A 17,054-nucleotide genomic window follows, 5' to 3' on the forward strand; every position below is an offset into this window, starting at 1 on the left:
GGAATGGGAATGTAGAAGTTGGGTATTCTGCTCTAAATCTTGGAACCTAGCATTCATGTCGGCTTTTTGTTCTTGCATGGTTTGGAGCATTTGAGCCATCATTGATTCTAGTGAACTAGACACTGGAGTAGGCTGCTGAACGGGAGGTGGGAACCTAGGTTGTATAGGTGGTTGGATTGAAGGTTGCTCCCTATAATTGTCTTGCTGATTGGAAGGATTGTTCCTATATGGCATATTATTAGGGACATTCTGAGGTGGTTGTGGCTTCCATGAAAAATTAGAGTGGTTACGCCACCTAGGACTGTATGTGTTCGAGTACGAATCGTTCCATCTCTGAAAGCCTTGTGCAACTTGCACTTGCTCCTCAAAAGAGTCAGAGGCAGGTTCCTCAACCGGATGGTCAAAAGTGGAGTGCATGACAAAAACATCCTGGTTCGCCTTCTGAGATGATTGTGTAGAGGGTTGTCCTTGTATAGAAACAAACTGGTCAAATCGGTGGGCCAACACCTCTAACTTGGAACTAATGTCATCTAACCGTGACACCTCATACAAGCCACCCTTCTTGGATGGCTGCCCTGAGATAGGCATTCTAGACGCAGAAATGTGGTGCATTGAATTTTCACTTAAGGTCTCAAAAAGTTGCCATAACTCATTCTCGTCCTTGTGCATAAATGTTCCTCCACAAGAGGCGTCTACCATATTCCTATGCCTCTCGGTCAGTCCGTTATAGAAACTACGAACTAATTGCCACCTAGGGACTGCGTGATGGGGACACTTCCTAAGCATTTCCTTCAAACGTTCCCAACTCTCATAAAATTCATCGCCATCAAGTTGAGCGAAACTAGTAATGGCTCGTTGTATGCTGTTGGTTTTACCTATAGAAAAAGGAATCCTTGTTGCATTTAGGTCCAAGAGATAATGGACCCTGCTGCCAAAGAATTGAGCCACTGTTTGGCTCGATCCTTAAGTGAAAATGGGAACAAAATTAAGCGCACGACATCTTCATTCACATGTTGAAGTCTAACTGTGGAGCAAACCTCTAAAAATTCATCTAAGTGTTTGTATGGCTCCTTATTTAAATTCCCATAATAAATTGGCAACAATTGGATGACACTAGTTTTGATCTCATAGTGTTGTGTCTGGACATTGGGGATACAGATACATGAGGCTGAAGTGTAGGTGGTGGGTGCGAAATGTTGGCTAAGGGGCACATGTGCGAGTTCATCCTGGTTAGCCATCCTACGTGCTTGTTTTCTATTCTTCTTACAAGTGCGTTCAATTTCAAGATTCAAAGGTAATAACTCTTTGTTACAAGACCTTCTAGTTTGCATTCACCAACCAAACACACAAAAGGCTCAACAAGCAATGTAGCAACAATGTCAAAGAAAATTAGCTAAATGCAAAACCTAAGAAACAAATTTTACTAAGCACACAAAACAAAACTAAAAAAAATCTAAAATCTAACGAAACTATACCCAACAAAATTTCACATAACAAATATGTTTAATCAAAACTAAATTTATGAATGCACACGAAACAAAACTAAAACAAATCTCAAATTTTGTTGAACCGGTCGTCACGGTCACAAAATTAAACCTAAATACCATAGTTAGCGGTAAGTAGGGTCGAATCCACAGAGAACAAGACTAATGACCTAATGTATATTTGAGTTAACGAAAGAAAAATTGGCAAAATGATTGATGAAACTAAATGCAAATAATTAAAGAGTGAAATTAAAACTAATAAAGACTTTATAATAAAAATGTCGCTGTTACGGTTTTGGTTCGACACGAGACTAACTTACACAATTCTCTTCCACCCTCTACGTCCCCTAAACCTACAAGCCAAGGTAAATCAATGAAATGGCCTCTCGACACTCTAGGTATAATCTATCATGTCTCACCCGATCACTCAAGTTTGATTGGTTAAAGACTATCATTAAATGCCGATAAATGCTACAAGACAATACCACTAGTTGGTACGCGATTAACAAATACAATTTGTCAACACGTAAATTCCAATCAACCAACTTCTCAATAAACGCAACAACAGTAGAAATTAAATTAAATTAAATCCGAACATAACTCAATTACAATCAATGTGAAGTAATGAAAAGAAATATTCATCATTTAATTATTTCAAACCAACATTTATCATTCAGCAAGTTCATGAAAACATTAAATCATAATGGACAACAATATGCATCACAAGTTATGTTCAAATCATATTAAAGTATCGAAATCAAACATGAAACGAAAACAAATATAATTCGAAGCACAATACTACCAAATGTCCTACAATCGGGCTTATCCAACTAGTCAAGAGCTGATGAGGAGAGTCGTGGAGTCAATCTCGATCTCGCCTATGCTGTAACAGACAACCAGGAACTTAGCCGCTCATTGTGGTGTTGACAGAGATTGAAACAGTGGAAACGAAGCTGACCATGGCGGAGAGGAGGTAACCGACAACGATATGATGCGAAGAAGGGGCAAAAACGACCAACGGATAGCCCAAAATACGAACAACCGCACTCGTCAGAAAACGTTAAGTTTTCGGCAGGTCTTCCGAAAAACGATGGCGAAAATGGGATCCGAAGGTACCGATGGATAGCTCTGGTGAGGGGGAGTTCAGATCAGGTCCTGGGGAGGTGAGAAGTCGCCGAAAATGAGCAGGATTTGGGCTGGAAGATGAAGAGTCGCGGTGGCTAGATGGCGGATTCCGACGGTTTTCGCGGCGACTGAAGCTAGGGAAGTATAGATCTGGTCGTGGGGAAGGGAGATCCAGTCCTAGGGAGCCAAAACGTCACCGAAAAATGGCAAAATCTCGTCTGGAAGACGAAAAGTTACGGCAGCGGGAAGATGAAACGTCGCGACTTTTCCGTGATTCGCGGTGGTGGCTTGCGGTGGAATTGACGGAAAGTTGAAGCTCTGTGCACGAGGAAGATGAAAAGTCACCGAAGGTCGCAGGAAATGAAGACGAAGAGTCGGCGGAAAATGGATGAACAGCGCCTCCCTTTCACGCGAACTTTCATTTTCTTTTATAGAACAAATTACAGAATATCACTTTGGTCCCTGCATAATTGAAAAGTGACAAAATTAGCCCTTATAAATATGACAGTTTACCCCCTAAATAGCATAAATGAGACAAAATCACCCCTAATCCATAAACCACAACCTAATATCAACTCCTATCCTTTCCAAAATCATTCCAAACACGTTAAATTCATAAGAAAAATATTGGGAAGCGATTTTCATGAATAAATTCATAAATTCTTTAATTGTCTCAATATACTTCAATTTAATCACACATGGGGTATTTTTATCATTAAAATGGAGTCACTTTCATGACTCTAACAGTTGCCAGCTCCTTGTCTTTCTCACCAGCCTCCCTGGTGAGTCTGGCCACTATCCTTCAGAGCTCGTTCATTTCCTCCCCTTATCTCTCTAGCTCGGCCTTCTGAAAGTCAACCATGCAAAGAGCAGCATTCCTTTCGTTCAGGTACTGGTTCGCCGAAGTGGTGGACAAGTCTCTCTCTGCTTCAGCGGCCACCAATTCCTGCTTGAGCCGCGCGTTTTCCTCCCTTAGCTCGACCGCCCCCTCGACAGCTCCGAGCTGAACCTTTTGCAGAGATAATTGCATGGAGAGCAGAGCCTGTGAACAAAGAAAAGTAAAGTTAGTTTCTTTACTACAAATAAGCAAAGTCCTCGTTGAGGACAATTCGTTCTACCTTGCTCAAGTGCTGAACGGATGTGGACATCAGGTCCACAGAACATGAAGCCACGAACTCCTCAAATGCTCCAGCAAGGTCGCACTCTAGCAAAGTAAGAACTATCGGCTGCAAATAGTCTGGCAGTTGGCCCATCGTGTCCAACACAGGTGTGCCAGCACCTTCAACAGGTAGAGTCTCCCCCATGGGCGCCTTGCCCGACCTCCTCCCGGGGAGCGCAATCGCCTGTTGTCCTATTTGCAGCCCCCCGAGGGAGATGGAAATGCCAGCCGTGCCCCTAGGAGATCTTCCTGAGCCAATCGCCCGATATGGCTGCGACCTCTCGAGCTGGACGCCCAGTCACTCAGGTTTGGACTTTGACTCTTCGGCCTGAATTTGTTTTCGCTTCTTTGATTTTTGGGCCGTGGTCTTCTGTTTCAGCCAAACAGCTGGAGGCTGAGGAGCCCCAGCAGGTCATACCGGGGCACCTGCCGAAGTCTCCCCCGTGGAAGGACCGCCAGGGGCAGTGCCAGTCGGTTTGGCACCGTTGACCCTTAGAAAGGTGAACTGCCTTGGTCGTGGCAATCTGGGCACCTTGGGAGGCATGGTCGCTGCATGCGAATACCGTTAGTAAAACAGTTCGCTACGCAAGAAATCAAAAAAGAAGTCAGAGAAACTTACTCGGTGGGGTCTCTAAGGCCGCGTGTCAGTTGAAAAAGCTGTACCTCCTCAGATTTGCAGTCGTCACGAGTAGTCTCGCGTCGTGATTTGCTTCAGGCAGAAAACCAAAGGATGTGATTCTGTCCGGGTCCACAAGCAGCTCCAAGCTGGTCATTCTATTAACTGCAAGCAAAAAGAACAGCTCGTTAGCAAAGAACAAAATTAAGTTCGCTATTCAAAATAAAGGAAAAACCTATTCAGGTCCTAGAAACGGCAAATGCCGTCATGACGAAAGAAGAAGAATTTCGTCTCGTATGCCCCCACATTGCTCGGGTAACTGTGTGTTCCCGCTCCAATGGTAGATCGCTTGGAAAGGTAGTAAGAATCTTTGTCCTTACTCTTTTTTAGAATATACGAGCAACCGAGCTCTACAGCGGTTAGCTCGCCCAGTCTGTTTTCACAGCACGCAATGTACATGGCCACGACTATCATGTACGTGTTTGGTTTAAGCTGCATTGGTGCGATCCCGAAGTGATCGAGGACCGACCTGACAAAAGGGTGGAAAGGGATCAACCCCCCACCCTTGAAAATGTCCTCGGAGATCGAGGCCAATCCTCGTGGCGGATACCGAGTTGTGTGTACCCTATCGCGGAAGACCTCCATGCGGATAGCATACTGGTCTACGACCCTTTCAAGCTCTTCATCGGTAAGTACCGAGACGATCTCTCGAGTAGGACCTATAGGGGGATCCTGCACGGGCAAACTGGTTCCTTCCTCGGCTCTGATCGTTGGGGGGTCCATTCTGCAGTCTGCAAAAGCGACAAGCAAGGAACCTTTCAATCTTCGTACATTGTTTCGTACGATGACGTGGAGGAGAAAACATTTTCTCCCTAAAACCCTAAGAAAACCCTAACATAATACTTAAAGAGCCACGGTCAATGGGTCTGACCCAACGGAGAGTAATTCATCTCCGATGAGCTACTGATGGACAGTCGTCGCATGGCGACTGACGAAGGAAAAATCAAACCAAAAATGGGAGAAGGGAATTGTTTTTACCTCTTGAAATGAAAAAGATTGACTCTTCTGCTCCGAATATCGAACGAACACCACTCTGGAAGGCTAAGAATCAAGACTTGCGAAAGTTTCTTGCTCTCTCTAAGAATGAAAATACTGTGACTTTGCCTGAAGAGAGCTTGGGGTTTATATAGTTGAGGAAATGGTACTTTGGTTTCCCGAAGTCAAACGACGTTTGGGCGGAAAACACATCTAACCGTTGATCGCGACCACATGTCACGAATCAGCGAGGAAGAGTGACCGTCACACCTCGAGAAACCAGATTGTCATCCCTTTCCTTGAAACACTTAAGCAACGGCATGTTTTCCCTCCACATTTAATGCGCCCACATCCGCATTTAATGCTCTGATAGGGAATGTCGTTTCAACATGGCTCACATTTAATACGCATGGCTGGCACTTATTGCGCATAAGACACGTCTGTCAGAGCAAAAGGCATTTCATTTAATGCATCCGCTGTAAAAGTGCAACGAATAACATCTGAAGAGGTCGTTAGCTATAACACTCTTCACCTTATGTCGCGACGCGACGTGGTTATTCAACCTCACGTTGGTCGCGAAGCGACGTGGCGTCAGCTGCGAAGCAACATGACCATCTGTCCTTTTGAAAGCTACTAAGTGTAGATAGGTCAAGAATTCCTTCTAGGTCAGAATTATCGTTATAGCACTGAGTACCTAGAACAAGGTCGTAGACTATCCTAGGTCGCTTGTAAGAAAACGTCCTCTCGGTCTCCTTTACAATCAGGTCGGATCGACCAGCATCTCTTCAAACACATCAGATCAAGGCATTTATAGTTTCCAAGATTCGATTCTCAAACCATAAAAACTAGGAGACTTCTGTTATGCCTGGGAAAGTAGGGCTGACGCAGCACCCTGTCAGCGCAAGTAGTCAGGCCTCAGGAAGGTCCTGCAGTCATTTAGGCGAAGCCATGTCGCGTGGTGACGTGAGCAACACACTTCTACCAGTGCAGTGGGTGCGCGCCAGACTGGTGAAAGGCTGGAGGATGTCCACGTGTCCAATCCCTGCACACGTTGCGCAAATCCCTCGAAGTAGGTAAGCGACGGGACGCAAGGAAGGATATGCACGGTATCAGTCCCCCTTTCAATAGATTCAGTAATCATTACCTCAATGTATCCCACTATAAATAGAGAGTTTCTCTCCCGTTTGTGGGATTCACTCATTTTTACTCTTGATTAGCTTACTTTCACTCTGTAATAGCTTACTCCCTCTCTCTCTTGTATTCTCAATACATTAAAGTCAACTCGCTAGCCGCAACCTGACCCATCAAATATAAATACAATATCAGTGGATGTAGGATTCGCTTTTTAGCATCCGAACCACTTTAAACATTATGTATTCACTCTAGACACTCTCAATCCCTCATTCACGTGTGTCTCCTGAGTCAGCTCAACATTTGCCACGTGCGAGTCGTTGGTGTCGAAATCAAGCATCAACAAGAGGAGACAGAGGCCATAAAACGAGAAAGAGAGAGAGAGTTGCTCAACTTTTGTGTCAAACAATACTTATTTTAGAAAAAAATAATAAATCGAAATCGAAATATATATTGAAATGGAGTATATTATAATAAACTAATATAATACAGTTTATGTAATAATATTTTAGAGAAAATTGCAAATCTCCATTTATTCATAGATGAAGAGAAACGGAGGCAATAGAAACGCCTGATGCATCATCACTAAGAGACCAAGCTGAAATATGGCAACACATTTTCAGCTTTGCAGATTCAATGGCGTTAAAATGTGCCGTTGAACTCTGCATAGCTGACATTATAAACTCAAACAATGGCCCTGTCACCTTGACCCAAATAGCTTCGTCTATTGCCTCACCCTCCCCAAACATCTCCTTTCTCGTGCGCATCATGAGACTACTCGGCCGCAAGAAAAAAAAATTTGCGGCTAATCACGTAACGGTGGAGAATCAGAAACCCTCTACGGGTTGACCCCTTCATCAAGATGGCTTTTAAGTGACTCTGAGCTGAGCCTAGCGGCACTGATATTAATGCAAAATCATCGATGGCTGATGGTTCCCTGGCACTGTTTTAGCCAATGTGTTAAAGAGGGTGGATCGCTTTTAAGATGGCTCATGGCGAGGAGATTTGGGACTTTGCATTACAAAATCCTGAATTGAACAAACCATTCAACGATGGTATGGCCTGTACATCCAGGATCATTTCCAGAGCGATTATTTCAGGATACAAAGAGGGGTTTAGTAGCATTGGATCGTTGATGGATGTCGGAGGTGGAATTGGAGAAATGATGTCTGAGATTGTGTGTGTGTATATATATATTTGTAGCCAGTTTTCTGTTTTCTTTAATTTGAGAATAATTTTTTTAAAGGAAACTGTTTCTGTGAGTCCCTTCTACTTGAGACCAAACCACACAAAACATGGGGCAATTTGAAAATAATGCATTCTAGCCCTTTAATACAGTCCAATCCGGGCAGGTGACAAACAAACCCCTTTAATGAACACTAATGCATTTTTTAATTTTTATAGCACCGATAATGATGTTTGAAAGGTAGCTTATTCATTTGTTGAACAATGAGAATTCACCAAAAAATCAAAGGCAAACTCACTTGTCATGAATGCTTCCTAGGACTTGAGGATTTTAGTAAAAATGTTTAGTTGTTGCAGAGACCTAAATATTGGCAGATGATCACTGCAAAAATGTGCACAGCAAAACAGGTGCCCTCCTGCTCTAAATTTTCCATGATAAAAAGGAATGTCACTTGCTAGTTCATAAAAAATAATAAACATAATTATAGGCAAGCAAGTCACATCAATAAAATACAGGATTATTTTCTCCAACAATGAGAACAATTATTAGTTCGATGAAGTACAATCTGAAATATACTGAACAACAGAACAAACAATACAAGGATCCTAAGAATAGCACACCGGAACTCTAAGATCCATGATGAACCAAAATGGGAATCACTTATCTTTAGACGTTTCCAGGACCAGCTAAACCATCAAGGAGCTTAATTCTTGACGGTTGTCACATGCTTCAGGATCATCTGGACAACATCATAAGATATTTTTTCAGTCTCTGTTTTCAGCTGACTAATCTTTGTTTCTGTTTCTTTTTCAAGCCGCTTCACATTAGCACCAGAATCTCCACTACTCTGTTGACGAACACACAATGAAATAAAAGACAGAGTTAACACATGTATAATTAATCAAGATGCATTACTTTTAGAAAAATGAAGCAATCAGACAACAGGATTGAAAATGAATTAACAAGGTAAGCCCTTATGGATAGTTTTCAGCGCCATACAACATACCTCTGCAACTTTCCTCTGGAAGTCACGCTCCACCTGAGCTCTATATTCAGCAATTTCCTTCTCAGCCTCTTCTTTAGCTTGCTTCAGACGAGCCATTTTCGCTAACAACCATAAAATCAACATCGAAAAGTAAAGAGAAAGTCACGAAAAATTGTTCAACAACAAGATTGGTATTAAATTAAATAAAGTAAACGAAAAGGACTTTGTCTGACAAAAGATTTTCCAGAAGTAACCCAGAAAATTTTTGAGACTACTGCATTGAAAAGATTTAACCAATAAAAGATACAATTACGAGTTCCATATGCAACAAATCTTTTGTTATGCAGAACATAGCAAAAACTCTAAATTACATCAATCGTGCACATAATTTGTATAAGTAGGCAAAGATTCATCAAGTTACACAGAGCACTTAAAAAATCCAATGCATACATATGTTGAAAATTATATTAATGGATAGTATGACTACCGGCTCTTGCAGCATTGACAATGTGTTGAGCCTCTTGTTCTGCAGCCAGCAATTGCTGAATTCCACCTTGACCCCTATTTGCAGCCATCCTTTCCTGATCTCTAAAACAAAATCGGACGATTACAGAAATATAATCACAAAGTCTGCCAGAAATATAACCCTAATTATATTGCATCTTTAGCCCCAAATTTAAACTTCCTTCCAGCAATCTCAATTGTTTTGCTTAAGGATCTGAACAGATAACGAGAACTTCAACATTTCACAAATAGTTGAACTTGAAATACTTCCAATTAGACCATAATCTAATCAATCAGTTACATATAAAAAATAAAAGAAAAAAATTCTAAAAAAAAAAATCGTATTCTGAGATCCAAATCATTTGATTAACAAATTCGGAGAAATCGATTGATGGAAAAACAACAACTCAGTGAAATAATTAGGAATACAGACGAGAAACAGCGAATGGAGAGAGATATAAAAGGTAATGATCTATGATCAACAAGATCTGAATTCGAAGTAAAGGGCAGTGATAAATATAAAAACAGAAATATGAAAGGGATTGTTGGAAAGAGAGAGAGAGTAGTGGTAAGATAAAGTAGGTACCTGGTGAATTAGTTTGATTTCTGAGAAGATTGAGTGACACGCCCACACCGGAGACCTTCCTTGACTAAGGTAATATTGTTGGAAGATGACCCGACTCGACTCCATTAATATTCGTCTCGGGTATCGCGGGGGATATTACTGCTACAAAACGTCGACGTTTTTCTTTTCATCTTTTTTTTTTTTTTTTTAAAGAAACTTAATTTATATATTGAGTTCTACCTTTTTTTTTTTTTTCAAACCAAAATGGATATTTATTTCTATCTCAAAATCATATCCTAAATATTAACTATTTTAATTTTTAAATCCTACCTCATAATAGCACCCTATTCTACCTAACAAAAATATTTCAAAATATTACTCCAAATAACTAAACAAACGAATATTATTTAATAAACAATTTTTTTATGAAACATTAATTCTCTAGAATTATTACGTTGTAACAAGTATCTTTTAAAGATTATTATTTTTAAAATATTGGTGACATGAAATTTATTTTTTTTTAATTTGATCCAAAAGTTACTAAATAAGTATGAATTTATATTATAGAGTTATGAAATAATTCATTTACATACTAAAATCATAATATTTCTTAAGTAAAATAAAAATGTTTTTTTTTTTTTTCCTAATTAGAAGCTTTTTTGGGTTGACATCATCAAACAAAACAGAGTTAATTATTTTTATTTTTAATTAATGAAAATAAAAAAATAAATAATCATCTCTTTCAAATCCACATGAAGGAAGAAAAGTTCGTCAGCATTACAAGAATTTAAGAAAACAAAATATCTTTTTTTTACCGAGTGTATCCAGACCAACTTACACGCATCAAATTAATCTCTGAACTCTGAAATTACCGACTAGATAAGAGTTTCAATTGTTACCTTGTTAACAACCGAAAAATGACTCGAACTAGACCTCTAGTAATAACTCAAGAGCCCTATGGAACTACTCAACCACCGAAACAATACTCGAATTAGATCTCTTGAGAAATACTCAAGAGCCCTATGGAACTACTCAACCACCGAAACAATTAAAATATTTTTATAACATGAACATAGAATAGATAATTTGGAATTACATCCATGTTTGCCCAAAGACCTAACACATTCCCAATTAATATAAGATTTATCAGTTTGTATTACAGGTAGTTATCGTTGATAGAAAATACAAGAACAAAAAATAATAAATATCTCTAAATCAAGGATAAATAATAAATCAAGAATTATTCAAGCCTAATTAAGAAATATATTCCTACATCAAGATTCCCTCTTAAAAAACAGATTGTGTGCGGACTTTGATTGTAGTGTACATGCCGAAGATAATAAAAGTATGATTTTATTCCATTCCATCGATTAATACATATTTATTATATTTTAAACAAACTTGAAAATATAAATATATATATTAATATTTTTTTTTTTTTTCCTTTGGTAGTCAGGGTGTCTGGGTGTTCGAGCAACTGCTTTCATACACTTCAACTAACTTTCAGGATTATTGAAACCTTATATCAACAAATCTTCAGGATCTATTGAAAATCAAAGAACCAGGTAAGTCATAATGTGACAGGAAACTCCAAAGTTTGAAAATTAAAAACTCAATAAAGAGAACAAACATCCAATCACCAAATAATCCATCGGGATTAAATATTCACACACGTAAATTAACTTATACTTTGATTATTATGATTAACATTCTTGTATTTCTAGTCATCAACAAACCCATCATTTAATAAAAAAAAAAAAAGAGAAATTTAAAGGAAATAATGCAAGTAGAAAGTAGCACAATCACTTAATATTATTATAATTAAATATAATTAATTGACACAAGTAACACAAAACACAGTTCAATTTTTATTAACATCATAACCTTAGCAATCTTGAATATTGTGTTAATGTAATAAGTAACATGTGTAAAATGTAATAATTTAGTTTGTTTTATATGGGAGACAATGGGACCATGTCATATTTTCTTTATTTTTTTAAGTTACGTGTTAGTTTTTATTAGGTTAAAAAGTCAAATCACATGTTGTGATTGAATTTGTGTTTTGTAATGTTATCTTATCTACGGATTCAAAAATTTTGAAATCTGAACTTCTCTATATAAAGAGAAGTTTTGTATTTGTAATCAGAGAAAAAATAATAATACTTTCGGTTTGTAAAATTCAGCCTCTCAATCTCTTGTTTTAGAAGCAAAGAAAAGGTAACGCAAGAAGATTGATACCCCATACCACAACTTACAAAATTACATGATGGATCTGCGCCTGAAGGATCCCTGACCTTTAGCCGAAGATGCTCTGAGGACGTATTGGTGATACAATGCAGCAATTGCAGCACCAATGAAGGGTCCAACCCAGAAAATCCACTGCAAAAAATAACCAATATTTTACGTAACAATTAAGACGTAAATAAAGATCAATAAGCTTGGAATCAAATTGATTTTAGAGGTAAAACTACATACGTGGTCATGCCATGCCTTTTTCCGGTTGTAAACAACGGCAGCTCCCAAACTTCTAGCCGGGTTGATACCAGTTCCGGTGAGCGGAAGTGTAGCCAGGTGAACTGAGAAAACTGCAAATCCGATGGGGAGTGGCGCCAAAACCTTTTATTTAAGTCAAATATCAACAAAATCAATTAGGCTTTATGTTATGAATCAAACATATTCCATTGTGGAGGAAGATGTAATACGTACGGGAACATGTGAATCTCTAGCATTTCTTTTGGGATCAGTTGCGGCTAAAACAATGTAGACAAGAATAAAGGTTCCAACAATCTCCGCGCTCAACCCAGTTCCAACGCTGTAGCCGTAGGCCACCTCGTTGGCTCCGCCGCCGTACCTCTCATAGTAAGCCTTCTGGAATGTCTTTACGAGCAGACAACCACATATGGCTCCCAAACACTGAGCTATCATGTACAATAGGGCTCGCGCCAGTGACACTTTTCTCGCCAAGAACAGCCCAAATGTCACAGCCGGGTTAATGTGCCCACCTACACAATTTTCTCAAACACAGTTCCCGTTATTTACAAGTAACACCTCCAATCCGATATACAAAAACTGTACACCAAACTGAAAAGCTCAATTAGTACTCTTGATTCGTTTTTAAGGATAAAGTTTTAGGAGTGAATTATGTACATGCTCTGATTCTCACTATTTGAGTCCAAAACATAAAAGTCTAAACGATATAGCCATAAGAGTATAAATTTAACAAATTTTACTGCTTTGATGAAGAGAAGACTGACCGGAGATTCCAGCAGTGCTGTAAACAAGAATGAAGATCATGCCACCGAAGGCCCAAGCGATACCAAGAACACCAACACCGCTACATTGATTAGCGCCAAGGTTGAGATTTGGGTCAGTCTGGCTCCTGTCACTAATCACAGTCAACACAGTTATGTACAAGAACAAAAGAGTGGCGATGAACTCAGCGATGATGGCCCTGTAAAATGACCACTTGGTGAACTCTTCATGGTCGAATAACGGAGCCGGTGGTGGGTCGTGGTAGTCTTTTCCATGGATGTCGTTGTGCACAGCAGCTACTTCAATGTCGTTGCGCATGGCAAGCTTGTACTAGAATCAGAATCAACTGATAGAGATAGAGAAAATTGTTGCGGGAGTAAGAGTAGAGGGATGAGTTTTGAGTGGAGAACAATGAAGGAACGACTCTGTTCTTCGGCGTCACAAGAACTTCAATGGCCTAATCGTCTTAGTGAAATGGATTGCCTTGGACAATTTCCTTTCTGAAATTTTAATGGTTAGCGCAGTGAAAGTAAATGAAATTGCTAGAAATTTTCGTGAAAGACAATATGCCAAAGAATTTTCTCAACTACGTTCATTTTCTCTTAAGTTTTCAGAGATAAGTTTTGAGGTATTAGAGGTGTGATTATATACTTAATAAGGTAAAGTAATATAATAGATTATGTTAAAAAAAGCTACGAAATTGATCATCATTTATCAAAATGCATGGGGGGATGGAAAAGAAAACAGAGGAATGAGACTAGGCTCAGTTTTCACGGAAGAAACGTTTGATCAAGATAAATAGGAAACAATTGAAGATCCCTATTCATAGATCTTTAAAAAAATTATGAGATTAGGGGCAACTTCTAGGGTTTTTGCTTTTGTTCACTTAATCCTACTTAAAAATCAATAAATCTTTATATATTTTCTCCACAGGAAGAAGAGAAAGTAAAAGTCATTCTAGGGTCTAGAGAATTAGTTGAGATGCACATAAGTCGGTTCGGACACACCCGATCATCCAAAAAAAAAAAAAAAAAGTAAAAGTCATGGTTTCTCTCTCCTCACATTTGTTTTCTTACAAAAGTTATTTAAATGGATAGATCATTTCAAGAGCATCGTTTTGATTTTAAGATAAAAGTAACTCATGTTTTTCTCTCTTCTTAAGTTTAGATGCATATAATTGAAAATAAGTGGCAAAACTTTAAATAAATAAAAAACTAAAAAACTAAATCTATTTAAATATATCTTATAAGTGATAAAAACAAGCAGTCCTTTAGTCCTACCTGATTTAAAAGCCAAGAAAGACAAGAGCAAAGAGAAATACCCAGAATTATAAATCGAGAAGAAATACAGAAAACCCCAATCTCCTGATATTACTAACATTTATTTACCTTATACATGACTGTTTAAATAGAAGTGAAATACAATTTATTGCCCTGCAATTTAGGAAAACAAGTGAAAGACACCAAACCATTACAATTTGACCCATTCTAACATATTAAGACTGAGTAAAACTTCGAAGAATATTTCGCTCTTTTCTAGTCCACGTAAATTAAACCTAGCTATTGGTAGAAAGGAGAAGAAAAAAGAAATGGTAATAATACCAAGAAAAAGGAAAAATAAATCCCCCAAAAAACCAAGTCTTTTCAACCTGAAAGTAGCCAGGTAACCCTCTAGCCCAATTCTCCACTAATGCCAAATTTTGCTACATCAGCTTTCATTTTCATCCCTATTTGATTTGTCATTCTTTAGTATATAATAATTTTTGGGATGAGATTGTTATATATATAAATTGAGGGCACAGCACACCGACTAAAGTTATAATATAAAGTAATTGACACAACAAGTAACACCAAACACTTGCTATTAATTTTTATTACCATCAATTCAAGGAGTGGGATGATCACCAAATAGAAAAAGAAAAAGAAAAGCAAAGCGGATGACAACATTTGGGCACAATTAAAAACTAGTGCCGGACATACAAAAGGCAACACGATTGACATCTTCACCAGCATTACATAAATAATGTACGACTTTCAAGGTATCTTTAGTCTCTTAAAGAGCGATAATGCATTCCTCCCCCACCATAACTTGTTTATATGACGGAGCTGCTCCTGAAGGATCCGATAGATTTAGCAGCAGATGCTCTGAGGACGAATTGGTAATAAAATGCAGCAATAGCAGCACCAATGAAGGGTCCAACCCAGAATACCCACTGCAACAAAAACAAAATTTTACATAAGAATTAAGAGATAACGTAACAAACTGAAAATAGTAGTCAAATTGATTTAGAGGTAAAAGTAAAAGTTCATACTTGGTCATCCCAGGCCTTTTCCTGGTTGTAAATCACAGCAGCTCCGAAACTTCTAGCCGGGTTGATTCCAGTTCCGGTGACGGGAATGGTAGCCAGGTGAACCATGAACACAGCAAATCCAATTGGGAGAGGTGCCAAGACCTTTTAAGTCAAATACCAACAAGATCAATTAGAATTATGTTAAAAAATTAAACATGTTTGATTGTGAGGTGAGATGTGATACATACGGGAACATGTGAATCCCTTGCGTTTCTCTTGGGATCAGTTGCAGAGAAAACAGTGTAGACAAGAACAAAAGTTCCAATGATCTCAGCGCCCAACCCAGTTCCGGTGCTGTAGCCGTCAGCCAGCTCGTTGGCTCCACCGCCGTACCTGTTATAGTAAGCCTTCTGGAATGCCTTAACTAGCCCACAACCACAAATGGCTCCCAAACACTGAGCCGCCATGTACAGTATGGCTCGCACCAGTGACACTTTTCTCGCCAAGAACAACCCAAATGTCACCGCCGGGTTAATGTGCCCACCTGAAAAATTTTATCAAACACAATTCTCATTATTTACTTAAAAAGAAAAGAACATGAATTAGATAAAGTTAGAATCTTTGGTAGAAGACTAACCAGAGATGCCAGCAGTGCAGTAAACGAGAATGAAGATCATGCCACCGAAGGCCCAAGCGATGCCGAGAAGGCCAACACCACCACATTGATCAGTGTTAAGGGCGGGGTCAGTCTGGCTCTTGTAACCAATCACAGTCAACACAGTTATGTACAAGAACAAGAGAGTGGCAATGAATTCAGCTATGATTGCTCTGTAAAATGACCACTTGGTTAATTCTTCAACGTCGATCAACGGAGCTGGTGGCGGGTCGTGGTAGTCCTTTGCATGGAAGTCGCTGTGCCCACCTACCTCAATGTCCTTGGCCATGGCTAGCTTGCACTAGAGTCACAAATAACAGAGAAAGACAGAGAAAGTTTTGGAGGAAGTGAAGAGTAAAGTTTTGAGTGAAGAAAAGTGCGGAAAAGTGGCGGTTATTTATGGGGCGATATGAGAAGATTAGTGAGTATTAATTAAACTTAGCGTAACCGCCCCATCTCACTAATTGGGATTATCTTCACTTTCTTAACCCCACTTACTTTGGCTACTGTGTCCAAATTTGATTAGACTAGTAAAAGAAGATCAAGCAGGACTCTTCTCGTCACCAGTCAAGGTGTTTGGTTGCGGGCTATATAAGATATTGGAATAATATTATTTTATTTTACAATATTTTTATATTTGGTTTGTAAGTAATAAAATATAACAGCAATCTTTTATTGCAAACAGTATTTACTATTAGTAATGTAGAGGGTAATAAAATATAACAGCAATCTTTTATTGTAAACAGTATTTACTATTAGTAATGTAGAGGGTAATGTTATTATCTTGTTAGGGGGTGTTATTAAAACATTACCTGGATAATCTGATTTTTCTACCTATTTTGCCATTAATTAAAAATCATTTCAAACACAATTACTCTCAAATGTATACCAAATAACAATTACCCCAGCCCCTCAACATTTAAAAAATTAGCTAAAACACCCCAGTCATAAAAAGGTTTAAAAGTTAACAAAATACCCTCAATCACCCAAGACCACCGCAAGCCATGACTTCCCACCGCCGGCCACCGGTGTCAGTCGCCATAATGGTGCACAACCAGCAGAATCTG

The 17,054-nt window shown here is 38.9% G+C and overlaps 3 protein-coding genes and 1 pseudogene across 3 annotated transcripts; 1 reads left to right on the top strand and 3 right to left on the bottom strand.

The window, feature by feature from the left end:
* Window positions 1-4,035: 4,035 nt before the first annotated feature.
* On the top strand, window positions 4,036-7,859 carry LOC116143142 (annotated as a pseudogene).
* Window positions 7,860-8,194: 335 nt separating this feature from the next.
* On the bottom strand, window positions 8,195-9,951 carry LOC116143108 (V-type proton ATPase subunit G-like). Its single transcript, XM_031428519.1, has 4 exons — window positions 9,812-9,951; window positions 9,209-9,309; window positions 8,743-8,843; window positions 8,195-8,583 (listed from the first exon to the last, which is right to left on the bottom strand). Exons 2-4 carry the CDS (start codon window positions 9,294-9,296, stop codon window positions 8,440-8,442), a joined length of 333 nt encoding a protein of 110 aa, XP_031284379.1. The 5' UTR covers window positions 9,297-9,309; window positions 9,812-9,951; the 3' UTR covers window positions 8,195-8,439.
* Window positions 9,952-12,016: 2,065 nt separating this feature from the next.
* LOC116143114 (aquaporin PIP2-5-like) lies at window positions 12,017-13,556 on the bottom strand. Its single transcript, XM_031428525.1, has 4 exons — window positions 13,045-13,556; window positions 12,497-12,792; window positions 12,266-12,406; window positions 12,017-12,169 (listed from the first exon to the last, which is right to left on the bottom strand). The coding sequence occupies exons 1-4, from the start codon at window positions 13,358-13,360 to the stop codon at window positions 12,050-12,052; spliced, it is 873 nt and encodes a 290-aa protein (XP_031284385.1). The 5' UTR covers window positions 13,361-13,556; the 3' UTR covers window positions 12,017-12,049.
* A 1,330-nt stretch (window positions 13,557-14,886) lies between these two features.
* On the bottom strand, window positions 14,887-16,369 carry LOC116143115 (aquaporin PIP2-2-like). Its single transcript, XM_031428526.1, has 4 exons — window positions 15,970-16,369; window positions 15,581-15,876; window positions 15,354-15,494; window positions 14,887-15,254 (listed from the first exon to the last, which is right to left on the bottom strand). Exons 1-4 carry the CDS (start codon window positions 16,274-16,276, stop codon window positions 15,135-15,137), a joined length of 864 nt encoding a protein of 287 aa, XP_031284386.1. The 5' UTR covers window positions 16,277-16,369; the 3' UTR covers window positions 14,887-15,134.
* Between the last annotated feature and the right edge of the window lie 685 nt (window positions 16,370-17,054).

Source organism: Pistacia vera, unplaced genomic scaffold, assembly GCF_008641045.1.
Source record: "Pistacia vera cultivar Batoury unplaced genomic scaffold, PisVer_v2 Contig426, whole genome shotgun sequence".
Taxonomy (NCBI): Eukaryota; Viridiplantae; Streptophyta; class Magnoliopsida; order Sapindales; family Anacardiaceae; genus Pistacia; species Pistacia vera.